The following is a 19,582-nucleotide window of genomic DNA, read 5'->3' on the forward strand; positions in this document are numbered from 1 at the left end:
AGAGCTTGCAAGAAAGACATTTCACTGTACTTGTGTCCTCAACAATAAAACTTGAAACCAACAAAAAGCTCTCTGCTCGGTACTGTAGACCATCTAAGGTAAAGGGTGTACTGGAGCGTCTGTATGTGCTGTACTGTTACAGCAGTCAGTTGGATAGGAGGAATGTTGTTTTTAAATCGTATCTCCTTAATTGGAGGATGATATTTGGCTCGTAAAAGGGAAAAAAGCTGCAGAATGCTTGCTCTCAGCTCTAATTGTAGTGCGTCGTATGAGAGCCTGTGTGTGTGTGTGTGTGAAGAGCCTCATCAGTGAGACTAGAGAGAGGTTTAATACAGCTTTTCTCAATGACCTTTCCAGATATGGAGTCTGACCTTTTACTCTTCTAATTTTATTAAACGGTTATTATTACTTCCTTTATCAGCTCAATCACAACTCTCCATTCTGTAAAACAACTTCAACAATCTCTCATCTTCTCGCTCTCTGCCTTTCTTTGTCTCGCTCTCCCCTCATTTCCCTCTTTTCGTCTCACTCATCTCCCAATCTTTCTCCCTCAAATCGGTCTTTCCCTCTCTGCCTTTGGATTTCTCTCTCCATATTTTCCCTTTCCCATGTCAAATTAAAAATAATAATGGAATGCATAGTGATACCATGGAGATCTGAGATGTTTGTCTTTCTCTCAAGCGGCATAGGCTTTTATTATGATAATGCAATTTTATTCATAAAAGCAATTCTGCTGCAATCATTTTACAGGTGTGAAGAAACATATGTGTTGATTGAAATAACAGAAATGGGTAGAAGAGGCGATATTATCCATTTACATTTACCCATTTCCTGCAGAGCACAGCAGAATCAGAACATGTGTGATGAGAATAACTTAAACACATGCATTATAGGTTACTCAAATGCAACGGGGTTGTCCCATTTTCACAGTTAATTTATCGGAAAATAAATATAAAATAAAAAAAATCTATATGATTTCCTGTATAATGTACCATCTACTGCCCTCAAACTCAACTCTGGACATCAAAGCCAATTACACTGCATTTTTTAATTGTTCCCATCTAATCAGGGACTGATTTAGACCTGGGACACCAGGTGGGTGCAATTAATTATCAGGTAGAACAGAAAACTCCGTACCTGGTAGGGTAAGAGTTGAATAGCCCTGATCTACCGTATATTATGCACTGTATAGGGAGTAGGATGCCATTTGAGACACATCCTAGGTGTACTATAGGACTGGATTTAGTCCTGTATGACCAGGCGAGGTTGTGTGGCTGGCATCTCACTGATCCACCTGTTTGAAGAGACAGTGAGAGAAAGAGACACAGAGAGAAATACATTGTTTACTGGAGAAACTGACCTATTCATCACACCAAATTATCCACCAATGAAACGCTTCAGTTTGTATTTCTCCTGAGGGATCTCCCTATTCTCCCAACCTAGCCCTATGAATCTCATATCCGGAAAGAATTTCGTCAAATTGGGGTTTTATGGATATATGAATTATTAAAGGATATACCAGTAGGGAGAAGTCCACAGATAAACACTTTATAATATGGTAATCTATTATAGATAACATAATCTAAAGACTACGGTCATCAGGTGGGACCCTGTGTTGTATCGACCATAATGCATTGCTAGAGCTGTTCCAAGCCATCATCCTGCTGGAAACAATACAGCAACGTTTGGTCGTCCAAGTGAGTTTGAAATAGAGTCAGGGATAGGGTCGCAAAATTCCAGGAACTTTCAATAAATTCCCTGGTTTTCCAGAAATCCTGGTTGGAGGATTATGGATTTCCTGCTTACTCCTTCCCAATTCCAGGAATCCTCCAACTGGGATTTTGGGAAAACCATGGAATTTATTGAAATTTCCCGGAATATCATATCAGCAACATGTTATCTATGATGTCCACCATGAACATAATATAACCCTGTAGCTAGTAGGCTACATCTGAAGGGATTAAAAACTATATACACACACTTTTCACTTGTGTTTTTTCATCAGAAATGATTGTTATGGGTACCTTCATTTGGATGTAAAATATGACTATTCTCAGATTTTTCATTCATAGGTTTTTGGTTGAATATCCATTGTTTAGCTGGAATGGATTGTTCGTATCCTGTATATGTGTCTCTGATATGTGATTGTTTCACCGAGCTATCTTAAGATGAATGCACTAACTGTAAGGCGCTCTGGATAAGAGCATCTGCTAAATGACTCAAATGCAAATGTACATGTTTTACATACAGCTCTCATATTACTGTATTGAATTATACAAAAAATATATAAATATTGATGTCACAAATGTATAATTTGAACAGTTCTTTCTTAAAAACAAAACAAATATGTTTTAAGTGAGAATAGGCATTGGTCTAAAGCCGAAAAAGAAATTCACATGAGCACCACAATGCCAATTCCACCAATACTCTAAACAAGGTTTTCTAGCACACAGCTTTGACCTACTACAGTAGCTATGTTGGTATTGTACTCCAAACTATGTGTAGACAGGTTGCTTAGGGTTCAAACCTTCTCAAACAGCCTAATTCACACTCTTAGAGAAGGTGCTTCCACAATAATGTGATTAGTACCGCATGCAAGGTAAAGTTTTGGATTCTTCACACACCACAGTAAGACACTATCTTTACATGCTTTTTTTTATTAAATGAAAGCACGCTTTGATTTTATACTTACAGGACTGTAAGTTGGTGCATGCCTGTATTTCCTTAAACCTTTATTTTAGCAAAACATGTCATTGAAACAAATATGTCATAATAAGAAACATTTTTAGTCAGTAGGTGCCCAACATAACAAAAAGGTGGTGGTGTGTTGGACTCAGTAGATCAGATAGATGCATTCCTGATTTCTGTAATTGTTAGCTCACCTGTGTAATAATGACATAGGCTCAGAACCACTTGCCTTTCAAACATGGCCTTGTTTTATCAATTGCTTTGAGGATCAACGGACAGTTCATTATCTCTGTCAAAAGAATGTGAGGCTTAAAGTTGTGTTTGTACTTGTATTTATTTTTGCAATAAAGATGGTGATGCAAAAACAATACACATTTACAATAGGCCTATATCTAAAAATACATAAAGCAAAATGATACTGTAGATATACAGTGCACTCGGAGAGTATTCAGACCTCTTGACTTTTTCCACATTTTGTTACGTTACAGCCTTATTCTATAATCGTTTTAAAAAATACAAATTCCAGACGGAAGCCACTCCTCAGTAAAAGGCACATGACAGCCCGCTTAAAGTTTTCCAAAAGGCACCTAAAGACTATCAGACCATGAGAAACAAGATTCTCTGGTCTGATTACCCAGATTGAACTGTTTGGCCTAAATGCCAAGAGTTATGTCTGGAGGAAACCTGGCACCATCCCTACGGTGAAGTTTGGTGGTGGCAACATGCTGTGGGCGTGTTTTTCAGCAGCAGGGACTGGGAGAATAGTTATGATCAAGGGAAAGATGAATGGAGCAAGTAGAGAGATCCTTGATGAAAACCTGCTCTAGAGCACTCAGGGCATCAGACTGGGGTGAAGGTTCACCTTCCAACAAGACAATGACCCTAAGCACACAGCCAAGACAACGCAGGAGTGGCTTCGGGACAAGTCTCTGAATGTCCTTGAGTGGCCCAGCTAGAGCCTGGACTTGAACCCGATCGAACATCTCTGGAGAAACCTGAAAATAGCTGTGCAGCGATTCTCCCCATCCAATCTGACAGAGCTGGAGAGGATCTGCAGAGAAGAGTGTGGTGTGCCAATACAGGTGTGCCAAGCTGGTAGCGTCATACCCAAGAAGACTCGAGGCTGTAATCACTGCCCAAGGTGCATCTACGAAGTACTGAGTAAAGGGTCTGAATACGTATGTAGATGTCATATTTCCATTTATTTATTTATTTTTAGACATTTGCAAACATTTTGGGAAAAAAAGGTTTTGCTTTGTCATTATGGGGTATTGTGTGTAGATTGATAAGGGGAAAAAAACGATTTCATACAATTTTGTCTAACAGTTTTAAAAAGTCGAGGTGTCTGAATATTTATAGAATGCACAGAATAGCGTTTTGAAATGACACCATGATAGATTTTAAACAAATACAACCCCATATCATGATTAGATTGTGTTTCTTCACTCTCTTTCATAAGATCTTTAAATTAAACAAAAGCTAATTTACCAACATTTCTGAAAATGCACATATAGCATTTTGGAAATAAACTAATTTCATAAGGGATGTTTGAGTTGAAAAACAGCATGTAGCATCATTGATGACTTGATAATATAACATAAGATGAAATGTAACAGCCATATTCTCATTCTAAGCATGTTTATTTTTAGAAAACAATGGGTGTAGTAAAACCACTAGAGGGTATCACAGTGTGTATTACACTTGACCATTACACACCTACTCATACAAAAGACCATCACCTGGATGAAATCAAATTTAGAAGTGTTGGCTAATAAACTATTTGCTTGTTGTCAGAGCCAAGGTTGGCGCGGGTGACTGAATTGATAACTACTTGCTGCTGTCAGATGTGTATACACCGGTGACTGCTTGCATTCATTCTTTGCTTGCGGGCTCATTTCTGTGACAGGCCCCAACGATGTGCCTTCATTTCAGTCTTAATGAGAGAGTGTACATGCGGAACAGAAAAGCTTTAGGGTGCCGCAGCCACAACTAATCCAAACAGCCTTCTCTCTGTTGGCGTTCCTTCACTGTAATAACACGAGCGCAGCTGAGGCCAAATTAAACCTGTAATTTTGGAAAATAAAAAATATATAATTGTGTCGGATGTGTCGGCACGCTACAATGCTCTCCGAGTCTGATCCCTGCAGAGAGTCTAGTTGGTGCTGATGAAGGAATGTCCAGTGGGATTATGCAATATACCCATCCTTGTCATTGAGAGTGAGACAATTGGAAGTGTCATGTTTATCATCACCGGTCCAATTACCAGCTTGGTTTGGAGTTCTTGGTTATACCTTTGACTTTGAAACATCCTGGATTTTTTTTGCAGGTGCATTACAACACTGTTGTTTTTACAACGTACTGTATCTGGCCTACACACAATATACCATAATGTCAAAGTGGAATTATGTTTTCAGAACATTTTTATGTTTTATTAAAAATGTAAATCTGAAATGTCTTGAAAGTATTCAACCCCTTTGTTATGACAAGCATAAATAAATTCAGGAGTAAACACTTGCTTAACAAGTCACAAAATAAGTTGCATGCAATCACTCTGTGTGTAACAATAGTGTTTAACAGGATTTTTGAATGACTCATCTCTGTACCCCACACATAAAAATATCTGTAAAGGTCCCTCAGTCAAGCAGTGAATTTCAAACACAGATTCAACCAAAGACCAGGGAGGTTTTCCAATGCCTCGCAAAGAATGGCATCCCTTTGAGTACTGTATTGGTGAAGTTATTAATTACACTTTGGATGGCGTATCAATACACCCAGTCACTATAAAGATGCAGGCATCCTTCCTAACTCAGTTGCCAGAGAGGAAGAAAACCGCTCAAGGATTTTCCATGAGGCCAATGGTGACTTTAAAACAGAGTTAAATGGCTGTGATGGGAGAAAAGTGAGGATGGATCAACAACGTTGTAGTTACTCCACAATACTAACCTAAATGGCAGAGTAAAAAGAAGGAAGCCTGTACATAATACAAATATTCCAAAACATGCATCCTGTTTGCAATAAGGAACTAAAGTAAAATTGCGGCAAAGAAATCAACGTTATGTCCTGAATACAAAGAGTTATGTTTAGGGCAAATCCAACACAACACTGAGTACTGAGTATTTCCAAGCATGGTGGTGGATACAGCATGTTATGGATATGCTTGTCATGGACAAGGACTAGGCAGTTTTTTTTGGGGGATAAAAATAAACGGAATAGAGCTAAGCACAGGCAAAATCCTAGAGGAAAACCTGGTTCAGTCTGCTTTCCAACAGACACTGGGAGATGAATTCACCTTTCAGCAGGACAATAACTTAAAACACAAGGCCAAAAATACACTGTAGTTGCTTACCAAGACGACATTGAATGTTTCTGAGTGGCCTAGTTACAGTTTTGACTTAAATCGGCTTGAAGATCTATGGCAAGACTTAAAACTGGCTGTCCAGCAATGATTAAAGACCAATTTGACACAGCTTGAATAAGAATTGTTTGTGCAATCCATGTTTGCAAAGCTCTTAGAGACTTACCCAGAAAGACTCACAGCTGTAATCGCTGACAAAGGTGATTCTAACATGTATTGACTCAGGGGCGGGAATACTTATGTTAATGAAATAAATAAATAAAGCATCTTTTGAAAAACATTTCAAGTGACTTTTTAGAAAAGGATACAGACAAATATTAACTTGCAAATGTACAAGTCTAAGGGGGACCTTTGCAGAGATGCACTTACTCTTGTACAGTCCAATCAGCCTTAGGGCCATGCCATTAATACTATACTGAATACCAGTGTGACTGTTCATGTGGATATATTCAATTGAAGAATCATTTTGTACACTTTTTCTGCTACAATTTAATGTTCACAAATAAAAATCTAAAGTTCAATGGGTTTCCATCGCATTTGGAACTCTACCGTTTTGTCACAAAAACAGTTGCATTAAATAGAAAATGTGCCTACTCTGGTCTTGGCACGTGTGCTCTAGTCAATGGCTTGCAGATACAGTCCGGATCGGCTGTGAGGGTACGCTAGTGTAGTTGAAAATAGAGATAGTGAATAAATGTGAACGATGATGAAGGCCAGTGATGAAGATGCGTCTAGCGACTTGCTGGGGACCAGCTTGATGACTCAATCACGATTTATGGCATTGTTTGGGTGGCCTGTCATCTGTGTACTATCACAGGGGTCAAACACACCTTATCTGTGGTAAGCACGAGGAAGAGCCATTCCCACAGAAGTCATAGGGTCACTGAAGCCAGGAGAGATGTGAAGAATGATGAAACTTGAATCGACTACATTAATGTTAGTGAATTAAAATAGTCATGTTTGGATTGTTTCAAGAGTTCATAAAGAGCTAAGAATTTTGATATGTTACATTGTACTGTAAGTGGTATGGATTTATCGTTACAGAGGAACTGTTATTCTAATTGTCGGATGGCGGATAGTTCAAAGAGGAGTGACACAGGGGTGCACCCGTATAATTTAGATAAGAGTTGCGATGATTAGATCCAAGAATGTGTGTGTTGTTTTCATGCCTCTGTTTTAATGTTTTGAGTCATGCAAAGTGATGTTAATTAGACGATAGGAGATACTGGGAGTTAGTGATCTTGGAAAAATAAAAGCTGGGCTTAAATTTAGATCAGGGAGTCAATGGTAAACCGATCTCTTGATGTACATTTGTATGTCATAGTGGTGAATTTCTATGCTGTTAAGACTTTTGGATATTTTGTATTCTTTATATCGTGAAGACTTCTGGTATGTACCATTTGCTTATTGAATTCTTATTGCGTAACTGCAATAAATATGATTACTTTTAACATTTCTGAGTAATATTCCTTTAATTATTATTTGGTGAAATGTCTAATGGTAAATGTTATTCACAATACATATAGCATATGTGGTTCGTATTCAGGAAACTAGGCCTATGTCGCATGTCACTACTTCACAGGAACTGCATTTGAACATAAACATTGACTTTTTATCAAAATGAGTTTTTTGGCAGAAAGACCTTCAGGAACATGTGAACGTTCATGTGCCTTAATAACAAACTTGTATTTGATCCATAAATCCGAATAAAATTGTTAAAATGAGCCTAGTTGGTTTAGCCACAGAAAAAGTTAGAAGCCTTCCCGCTAGCCATGATTGGCTGAGATAAGATGGGCTGGACATGACGGGAGATGAGTTTGGATTGGTGTGCATGTAGCATGCTTCTGTCTGTAAAGTGAGTTGTTCAGTATGTGTTGATAATCTTTTCAACAGCGCCATTTTTTAAAGATATAACGTTAGCCATCGAGAACTACAAAAGTTTTGCTACTTTTCTCAACAACATTGATACCCTGAATTTACCAGGCGCTATCGACAGATCAGCTGGTAAAAAGTGATGGGCTACTTTCTGCACATGCCACGGTCAGTGTGAACCAGAGTGACCTGACCAAACAAGATGTAGCTACAAACAAAACAGAGTTAAATGGTTCCAGTCTGCTGTGAAGCATTCATCCATGTATGCAAGTCAGAGTCTAACAAAATGTTCTAATATTGTCAGAAAGTTGTTTTTATTGCAAGATAAACTGTACTGTTAGCTAGCAAACGTTAGCTTGCTGGTTTGCTAGCTAACATTACGTGTATGATCTGTGCAGTAATATTATTTAAATCAGAAATCCATTTGCATTGCTAGTTACAGCCTAACGTTGGCTAGCTAACATTGAACCTAGTTTGTTAGCTTCAGCTACCTGCAGATTCATACTACAGCTATGATAATGTTTGTATTGGTAGTAGTACGAGTTGGAATTATCCCAGTTCATAACTAGCTAGCTACATGTCTAAACAAAAGACTCCACTTCGGCCGCATTATTACATGACCCATCAAATTAGCCAGGTGTGTCTGGGTGTGATTACGGCCATCTATTTGAATTTCATGAACATGTGTACAATGTCTAAACAACAGTGACCCATCCACTTAGCTAGATGTGGCTGGGGGGTGCTTATAGCATTTACTTCACATGACCCATCAATTTAGACAAGTGTTGGGTAAGCATAGTCTAATAATGATAAAATATTTATACAATACTTTTTTCTGGACACTTTCTGTTTTTGATATTAATATACAAGTAACCACTTCGCTGTACCGTTTACACCTTCTGTATCCTGTGCATGTCACAAATAAAATGACCTTTCATTTAATATAGCGTGTGTTCACCAAATGGCCTCATGTGAATCCTTAAAGAGATGGATGGGGCTAGGGCTTGAGGTGTGAACGATGCTGAATGGGTGTAGACAAAGAAGAGCTCTCCAGTATGTGTACCAAAATATTCAAGGATCATTTTCTCAAAAGTGGGGTTACAAGTTGATCAAAATTCAAAGGCAGAATTACTTTCCCATTGTTCTTCAATTGCAGTGTATGACCGAATCTAGGCGGTCAGTCACATACATGCTTGGTCTCTAACTATACATCTCTGAGTCAAGGTTAACTCAATCATTTAATGATAGGACACTGATTGCAAGACATTAACTACATGTCCCTTAGCCTCTTAATAATTGCATTGTAACCCTAGACACGTGCATCTTATAGTATTTCGAGCGGTGACATAAGGCTCGCAACCTTGGCTATTCCCACTGTATACGATTATGGGCCTATAGCATTCATATGATAATGAAGTTAGATGGCATATCATAGTAGGGTCAGAGACCCCTACACACATTCTCTGTCATCCTCAGACAAACTGAATTTTCACTATCCTACATCAGTGCTCGACTTGGACTGATATAGGTTCCGGTACTCATTTTGGGTGCCGGTAGTATTTATATTAAGGTGCAGGAGCTCCACAATACCTTTGAGCTAATATTCTATAAGATAAACATGAGCTCAAGCAGTAGAAGATTTGAGGTGCCGGTACTAAAGTTCCCAAATCAAGCACTGGTCTACATGTTGAGATTATTATGGATAAGAGCGGGAACATTTTTAAAATGTCAGCCTAGAATCAATCATCATGTCACCAGAATAAGACCCTCCATACCCTGGACCCAAACTGTTACAGACCTATATCCATCCTGCCCTGCCTATCTAAGGTCTTCGAAAGCCAAGTCAACAAACAGATCACTGACCATCTCGAATCCCACCGTACCTTCTCCGCTGTGCAATCTGAATTCCGAGCCGGTCACGGGTGCACCTCAGCCACGCTCAAGGTACTAAACGATATCATAACCGCCATCAACAAAAGACAGTACTGTGCAGCCGTCTTCATCGACCTGGCCAAGGCTTTCGACTCTGTCAATCACCATATTCTTATCGGCAGACTTAGTAGCGTCGGTTTTTCCTAATGACTGCCTTGCCTGGTTCACCAACTACTTTGCAGACAGAGTTCAGTGTGTCAAATCGGAGGGCATGTTGTCCGGTCCTCTGGCAGTCTCTATGGGGGTGCCACAGGGTTCAATTCTTGGGCAGACTCTTTTCTCTGTATACATCAATGATGTTGCTCTTGCTGCGGGAGATTCCCTGATCCACCTCTACGCAGACGACACCATTCTGTATACTTCTGGCCCTTCCTTGGACACTGTGCTATCTAACCTCCAAACGAGCTTCAATGCCATACAACACTCCTTCCGTGGCCTCCAACTGCTCTTAAACGTTAGTAAAACCAAATGCATGCTTTTCAACCGTTCGCTGCCTGCACCCGCACGCCCGACTAGCATCACCACCCTGGATGGTTCCGACCTAGAATATGTGGACATCTATAAGTACCTAGGTGTCTGGCTAGACTGTAAACTCTCCTTCCAGACTCATATCAAACATCTCCAATCTAAAATCAAATCTAGAGTCGGCTTTCTATTCCGCAACAAAGCCTCCTTCACTCACGCCGCCAAACTTACCCTAGTAAAACTGACTATCCTACTGATCCTCGACTTCGGCGATGTCATCTACAAAATAGCTTCCAATATCCTACTCAGCAAACTGGATGCAGTTTATCACAGTGCCATCCGTTTTGTTACTAAAGCACCTTATACCACCCACCACTGCGACCTGTATGCTCTAGTCGGCTGGCCCTCGCTACATATTCGTCGCCAGACCCACTGGCTCCAGGTCATCTACAAGTCCATGCTAGGTAAAGCTCCGCCTTATCTCAGTTCACTGGTCACGATGGCAACACCCACCCGTAGCACGCGCTCCAGCAGGTGTATCTCACTGATCATCCCTAAAGCCAACACCTCATTCGGCCGCCTTTCCTTCCAGTTCTCTGCTGCCTGTGACTGGAAGGAATTGCAAAAATTGCTGAAGTTGGAGACTTTTATCTCCCTCACCAACTTTAAACATCTGCTATCTGAGCAGCTAACTGATTGCTGCAGCTGTACATAGTCCATTGGTAAATAGCCCACCCAATTTAACTACCTCATCCCCATACTGTTTTTATTTATTTACTTTTCTGCTCTTTTGCACACCAGTATCTCTACCTGCACATGATCATTTGATCATTTATCACTCCAGTGTTAATCTGCAAAATTGTAATTATTCGCTTACCTCCTCATGCCTTTTGCACACAATGTATATAGACTCTTTTTTTCTACTGTGTTATTGACTTGTTTATTGTTTACTCCACGTGTAACTCTGTTGTTGTCTGCTCACACTGCTATGCTTCATCTTGGCCAGGTCGCAGTTGTAAATGAGAACTTGTTCTCAACTAGCCTACCTGCGTAAATAAAGGTGAAATAAAAAATAACATAAAAAAAAATATTTATAGGAAAGGAGCATCAAGATCACTTTGCACTTTCACCACCCTGTGAAGTGGCCTAATAAACTACATGGTTTCCCCAAGTCGTATCGCGTGACTCCAAGTTTACTTTGAGATGGTTATTATATCAACATTTATGCATAAAGGCATTTCCACCCACATTTATCGCATAATTAATTTTACCGACAAAAAGATCCGACCATGTCGAACGAACAAATTATGTCAGTATTTATAAAATTGTATCATAGCTGTCGTGATTTCTTTTAATAAGATGACTTCACTCGTCTAAAAACTGTGGATGGAAACGTGGTTAAAGTCATTAATAGTATCTTCAGCTCCTGCACAATTTGCCCATTCAGAGTGGACTGTCACTCATCTACCTACAGTAGGGTGCCAGTCTGGCTCTGCTTTGTCCATGTCTAGCACAGAAAAATCCAGGGAATCAATAAATATAGAAAGAGAAAGGGAGGGGAAAAAAAGGGAGAGCGAAATAGAGACAGAGAAAGAGAGAGACAGCTATGGAAACAACCCTGGTCTTACAGCCACCAGTTATTACCATTGTACCAGTCAGACAGTTTAGCCATTGAGTGGAACATAAGAAGGAAGGTAAATGTATACCTAATTAAATCAACAGACATGCTTATTTTGCCTTGAATCTGAGCAGTAGCAGCATCTTTCTAGCAAGTGTGTTTCTGGTTTGTGTGTCTTTAACAAACTGGATCAATCCACTGTCGTAATCAATGCAGTCGCTTCAACAAATCTCCATTCAGCAACAGTAGGAGTAACAGACTGTTCCCACGCATCAACAGACAGACAAACACCACAAAAAGACAGTAATCTGTTTCATATCTGCCTTCACCAGACGGTACTACGACCATGCTAACAGATGACAAATAAATCCTTCAAATTATCAGTCTCTTGCAAATGTTTTTCATCAGTTTGGACACATTTGGACTTCTGTCTGTCATCACCTCAGTTCCGTTTTCTGCAACTTCCCTTTGATTGTTTGTGAAAAATATCATTGGAATATAATATATTTTGTCATGTATTATACGGCATTCTGTACCATTTCCACAGTCATTAATTATAATCTAAGCTCACTACTTTATGATAAATGTAAATCTCTAGTGGAATATACCACATTTGCATTCAATTTCCCAACCTGCTCAACCAATAAACAGAGTTTGATTTCCAGGCTGTACAACATGGCAGGCTGTCTTAACCTCATCCATTTTGATTTATTGTGGGGAATGTATGTACAGTGCATTCAGGAAGTACTCAGACCCCTTCCCCTTTTCCACATTTTGTTACGTTACAGCCTTATTCTAAAATTGATTAAACATTTTTTCCATCAATCTACACACAATACCCCATAATGACAAAGTGAAAAGAGGTTGTATTAAAACATAAAACTTTATTTACATAATTATTCAGACCCTTTGCTATGAGACTCGAAATTGAGCTCAGATGCATCCTGTTTCCATTGATCATCCTTGAGATGTTTCTACAACTAGAGTCCACCTGTGGTAAATTAATTTGATTGGACATGATTTGGAAAAGCGCACAGTTGACAGTGCATGTCAGAGCAAGAACCAAGCCATAAGGTCGAAATAATTGTCCGTAGAGCACTGAAACAGAATTGTGTCGAGGAACAGATCTGGGGAAGGTTACCAAAAAAATGTATGCAGCATTGATGGTCCCTAAGAACACAGTGGCCTCCATCATTCTTAAATGGAAGAAGTTTGGAACCACCAAGACTCTTTCTATAGCTGGCACCTCGGACAAATTGAGCAATCGGGGGAGAAGGGCTTTGGTCAGGGAGGTGACCAAGAACCCGATGGTCAATCTGACAAAGCTTCAGAGTTCCTCTGTGGAGACGGGAGAACCTTCCAGAAGCACAACCATCTCTGCAGCACTCCACCAATCAGGCCTTTATGGTAGTGGTCAGACGGAAGCCACTCCTCAGTAAAAAGGTACATGACAGCCCGCTTGGAGTTTTCCAAAAGGCACCTAAAGGACTCTGACCATGAAAAACAAATCCCAAATCATATCTTATTGGTCATATACACATGGTTAGCAGATATTATTACGAGTGTAGCGAAATGCTTATGCTTCTAGATGCGACAATACAGCATTATCTAACGGGTAATATCTAACAACTCCACAACAAAACCTAATATCTAACAAATTCCACACAATCCAGTAAAGGAATGGGACAAGAATATAGAAGTATAAAATATATGGATGAGCAGTGACAGAGCGGCTAAGATGCAATAGATAGTAAAGAATAGCTAGTGAATTATATACATATGAGATGAGTAATGCGAGATATGTAAACATTCTTAAAGTGGCAATATTAAAGTGACTAGTGTTCCATTTATTAAAAAGTGGCCTCTCTCTCTCTCTCTCTCTCTCTCTCTCTCTCTCTCTCTCTCTCTCTCTCTCTCTCTCTCTCTCTCTCTCTCTCTCTCTCTCTCTCTCTCTCTCTCTCTCTCTCTCTCTCTCTCTCTCTCTCTCTCTCTCTCTCTCTCTCTCTCTCTCTCTCTCTCTCTCTCTCTCTCTCTCTCTCTCTCTCTCTCTCTCTCTCTCTCTCTCTCTCTCTCTCTCTCTCTCTCTCTCTCTCTCTCTCTCTCTCTCTCTCTCTCTCTCTCTCTCTCTCTCTCTCTCTCTCTCTCTCTCTCTCTCTCTCTCTCTCTCTCTCTCTCTCTCTCTCTCTCTCTCTCTCTCTCTCTCTCTCTCTCTCTCTCTCTCTCTCTCTCTCTCTCTCTCTCTGACCTGGAGGGCAGGTAGTTTGCCCCCGGTGATGCGTTGTGCAGACCGCACCACCCTCTGGAGATATCCCGACAGGATGCTGTTGTTTTTGCGCTGTTGAAGGCACTGTTGTGCCCGTGAACGATTTCAGTTTGTCGGTGATATGTACACTGAGGAACTTAAAACGTTCCACTTTCTCCACTGCTGTCCCATCGATGTGGATAGGGGGGTGCTCCCTCTGCTGTTTCCTGAAGTCCACAATCATCTCTTTTGGTTTGCTGACATTCAGTGAGAGGTTATTTTCCTGACACCACACTCCGAGGGCCCTCACCCTGTAACGGTTTTGACTTGAGGTTATTATTTATAGGGGTGCCAGGTAGTTTGTGCCTACCAGAGAAAACATTGGTTTCTCCTTTTGGTTTGGGAGGGAATGAGTCCCATCTAGTCCGTCAAGTCTACACCAATACAAAGGACTCATGTAAAAGTCTCCAACGGATGGAAATACACTTTTCATAAACCCTTAAAACATTGTAAAGAACTTCAAAAACAACTGTATTATTTTGCGCGGGTTGTATTACAAACATAAATGATCACATACACATAACAATATAACAAACAATGAGCTCTGGTTCCTCCAGAAATGTCCTGTACCTCAGGCCTAATAAGAGTCCAGCCCGGTAAAGAAGTTCAGGGAACTCAAGTGACCTTAGTCACGCAATGTTTGTCCGTTCATACAAGTGTAGCGTAAACCCAGTATCAAATCATACAATCAAAATAACAATTATTTTACCACACAACCATCAAGCGTTTCAACTCTTAAGTCCTCAACTACAACTAACTACATAAAATCATCACGAGATACATCACTCCAAAACAAATGAAATACCGTATACAAAAAGGTTGTAGTCAGTCGGTCAGTCAGACAATCCAATCCGCCAATATATCTCCAGCGGAGAAAGGCCACGAAGAACAACGGAGAGGTGTAGTCCACGGAGGCAAAGAGTGGATCCGATCCTAAACTTGCTATTAGGCTACAAAACACACTTTTAAAAGGCAACAAAACAAACGGAATAGAGAAGCTTTGGAACTGAGGGTTGAACACATCCTCATTCACGTCTCCATCACAACCCCACTTTTGCGCAGCTGATGCTGGCTATTTAATTGGGAATTAAAGGGGAAGCGCCCTATTGGAAGGAGAAGCACTATTTAATTGGGAATTAAAGGGGAAGCGCCCTATTGGAAGGAGAAGCACAGACGGTTCAGAAAAATTCAGGGCCGCCACAACCTCCTCCCTGTAGGCTGTCTCATCGTTGTTGGTAATCATGCCTACCACTGCTGTATCGTCTGCAAACTTGATGTTTGAGTTGGAGGCGTGCATGGCCATGCAGTCGTGGGTGAACAAGGAGTACAGGAGGGGGCTGAGAACACACCCTTGTGGGGCCCCAGTGTTGAGTATCAGCTCGGTGGAGATGTTGTTTCCTACCTTCACCACCTGGGGCGGCCCATCAGGAAGTCCAGGACCCAGTTGCACAGGGCAGGGTCAAGACCCAGGGTCTCAAGCTTAATGATACGTTTGGAGGATACTATGGTGTTGAATGCTGAGCTGTAGTCAATGAACAGCATTCTCACGTAGGTATTCCTCTTGTCCAGATGGGATTTGGCAGTGTGCAGTGTGATGGCGATTGCATCGTCTGTGGACCTATTGGGGCGGTAAGCAAATTGAAGTGGGTCTAGGGTGACAGGTAGGGTGGAGGTGATATGATCCTTGACTAGTCTCTCAAAGCACTTCATGATGACAGAAGTGAGTGCTACGGGGCGGTAGTCATTTAGTTCTGTTACCTTAGCTTTCTTGGGAACAGGAACAATGGTGGCCATATTGAAGCATGTGGGGACAGCAGATTGGGATTGATTGAATATGTCCGTAAACACACCAGCCAGCTGGTCTGCGCATGCTCTGAGGACGCGGCTAGGGACACCGTCCGGGCCGACAGCCTTGCGAGGGTTAAAATGTTTTACTCACGATGGCCACAGAGAAGGAGAGCCCACAGTGTTCGGTAGCGGGCCGCCTCGGTGGCAATGTGTATTCCTCAAAGCGTTGTTTAATTTGTCTGGAAGCAAGACGTCTATGTACACGACGGGGCTGGTTTTCTTTTTGTAATCCGTGATTGTCTGTACACCCTGCCACAATAGTCTTGTGTTTGAGCTGTTGAATTGCGACTCCACTTTGTCTCTATACTGACACTTTGCTTGTTTGATTGCCTTACGGAGGGAATAACTACACTGTTTGTATTTAGTCATATTTCCAGTCGCCTTGCCATGATTGAATATGGTGGTACGTGCTTTCATCTTGCGCGAATGCTACCATCAATCCACCGTTTCTAGTTAGGGAAGGTTTTGATAGTCACAGGTATTAAACAGTCCCCAGGGCTAAATTATGAAAGACTGTAGTAACGATAAGCTCCGATGTGATCTGTTCTGCTTTTGGTACTGGAGAAATTAAGAAAATACCTTTCCTATTTATTATTGCGACATAAACGTTATCTTGCACATTATCTCACCAACCGTTTCTAATTTGCAATAAGATGAAGACATTCGTCTATGAAGCATTTTCGCTATTCCCAATCCAGAAGAGAGACTTCTCTCGTGCAGAGCCTGTGTGTGTCTCGCACACACACACCTTAATTAGCGACGATGGCGGAGAGAACTAAACGTTCAAAAGGCCACAAGTGCAACAAGATTTTTGCTTGTAAGGGCGGAAACACAAACAATCTGTCCAAACATCTATGGAAAGTGCATCATGTACAGGCAGAGAAATGCAGTTTTCGACTGCCTAGCTCGTAGTTCATCCCTCGTTGCCCGATCTACTTTCGGTATATATGCTAGCAGCCTGGAGCCCACACACGGAGTTAACTCAATTATGAGAAACATGGGGTCATGATCAAAAGTAACCATTAGCCAGCTGATTTAATTTATGTACGCACCAATAGCTAAATAATCACCCATAAAGATTTTGCTACTTTTTTGTTAAAGTTCCAGCTACAATGAACCAACCCACTCCTCCCTCTAATACCGCTGGTCCAAGCCAAAGACAAGCCCAAAGCCCCTTCACGCTGGCAGATAGTGTGAGGATGACTGAGGAGAGGGTGAATGAGTGCCACCAAACCGTTACCAAGTTCATAGTGAAAGGCCTAGACCCCTTTGACACAGTGGAGTCCAAGGCCTTTAGGTAACAGTCAGTCAGTAAATATTGAGTTGTATTCATTTTTAGGTTATAGTAGTATAAAAGGGTTGTATGTTAGTCCCATCACTCCACAATACACAACAACACAATGACAAGGCACAACGCCAAATATACCCCTCCCTCCAGGAGTTACCTCAGTGACACATTCATTCCTACCTGGTATGGTGTAGAAAAGGCCAATATGATCACTGAGCTGAAGGACCTGCCAAAGCTGGTCATCACATTCTACACCAGCCTCTGTCAGGACCACTCTCTCACTGTTACAGTGCACTACACAAGCCTGGACAGTTTAAAACAGAAGGTCCTCCACACCAGGGCAGAGTACAAATCGCAAACTGGCGAAGTAGTGGCAGAGGAGATCTCAGACATTCTGGAAGAGTTTGAGATAGAGCCGAGCAAGATTGTAGCTGTGACTGTTAATAATGCTGGCAATATAGATGTTGCCATCAAAAGGTTACACATCCTAAAAAATAGGATGCTTTGTGCACACATGTAATCTGGCAGTGCAGAAAATCTACAAAATGAATTCCATTGTTAAATCAGAGCAGTGGTCGTGTAGTTCAAGTGATCGATGTCCAAAACAGTCTTGAAGGAAATGCGGCAGCTCCTTGGTAAGAAGCCAGTTCAATCTATTAAATTATTATTCTGAAATTCTCCAGAAGAACTGCTAGTCCTTTTGCAGCCTACCTTCAAGCTCCACCCGTGTTGCTCTATACCACTATTTTCTTTCGCAGGAAAATTTCATTTAATTTGTTTTACATTTCCATCATCATGTCACGTTCTGACCTTTATTTTCCTTTGTTTTGTCTTTATTTAGTATGGTCAGGGCGTGAGTTGGGGTGGGCAGTCTATGTTTTGTGTTTCTATGTTTAGGTTTCTGTTTCGGCCTAGTATGGTTCTCAATCAGAGGCAGGTGTCGTTAGTTGTCTCTGATTGAGAATCATACTTAGGTAGCCTGGGTTTCACTCTTGGTTTGTGGGTGCTTGTTTCCGTGTCTGTCACCCCCCGGGACTGTTTCAGTTTGGTTTTCGTTTATGTTCACATTTATTGTTTTGTATTTCTTAGTGTTCAGTTTATGTTTTATAATAAACGATATGGACACTGCGTTTTGGTCCGATCCCTGCTACACCTCTTCAGATGAAGAGGAAATCTGCCGTTACACATCACAACATTAGTCTTTAATAGTGATTTATTCGAACCATTCCTGTTTCTTTAGCTGTAAATAATTGTTATTTTACATTTCAGAAAAAAAGCTATGTTAATTCTGTTCTTAATGTTTCGTTTTTTTTCCGTAAAAAATTACGGAAAACAAACCAATAAGAATACCGTTACAGTACCGGATCGATAAGCAGTATTGGTAAGAGTAGTAATACCGTTAAAATCTTAACGATACCCATCCTTACAGTGGGTACAACATCTCCTATACACTTCCTTATAAACTCGCTCACCGAGTCAGCGTATACGTAATGTTATTATTGGAGGCTACACGGAACATATCCCAGTCCACGTGATCGAAGCAATCTTGAAGTGAGGAATCCGATTGGTCAGACCAGCATTGGATAGACCTAAGTACGGGCGCTTCCTGTTTTAGTTTCTGCCTATAGGAGGGGAGCAACAAGATGGAATATTTTTCAGATTTGCCAAAAGGAGGGCTGGGAGGGCCTTGTATGCATTGCGGAAGTTAGAGTAGCAATAGTCGAGTGTGTTACTTGCTCGTGAATAACAATCGATATGCTGATAGCATTTAGGTAGCCTTGTTCTCAAATTAGCATTGTTAAAATCCCAAGCTACAATAAATGCAGCCTCAATATATATGGTTTTCAGTTTGCATAAAGTCCAGTGAAGTTCCTTGATGGACGTCTTGGTATCCGCTTGCGGGGGGATAAACACAGCCGTGACAATAACCGAGGACAGTTCTCGTGGGAGATAATACAGTTGGAATTTGATTGTGAGGAATTCTAGGTCAGGTGAACAAAAGGACTTGGGTTCCTGTATGCTGTTACAATTACACCGTGAGTAGTTAATCATGAAACATACACCTCCCCCTTACCGGAGAGATGTTCATTTCTGTCGGTGCGATGCACTAAAATTACTTGGCTGTATGGACTCCGACAGCATGTATATTACAATCCCGGAAATCTCTTTGGAAAGCAACTCTTACCCAGATTACGTCGACTTTGTTAACTAGGG

At 40.9% G+C, this 19,582-nt stretch overlaps 1 protein-coding gene across 1 annotated transcript in view; it reads right to left on the minus strand.

Moving 5' to 3' along the window:
• Positions 1 to 664: 664 nt before the first annotated feature.
• Positions 665 to 19,582, minus strand: part of zgc:174356 (proton-coupled folate transporter) — a 40,084-nt gene continuing 21,166 nt past the window's right edge. The window contains exon 7 of the mRNA XM_021574064.3: positions 665 to 1,294. Coding sequence (XP_021429739.2) covers positions 1,243 to 1,294 — 52 coding nt within the window. The 3' untranslated portion in view covers positions 665 to 1,242. The remainder of the gene's footprint in view (positions 1,295 to 19,582) is intronic.

The sequence above is a fragment of the Oncorhynchus mykiss genome, chromosome 19, assembly GCF_057628025.1.
Source record: "Oncorhynchus mykiss isolate SJ-2025 chromosome 19, ASM5762802v1, whole genome shotgun sequence".
Lineage (NCBI taxonomy): Eukaryota > Metazoa > Chordata > Actinopteri > Salmoniformes > Salmonidae > Oncorhynchus > Oncorhynchus mykiss.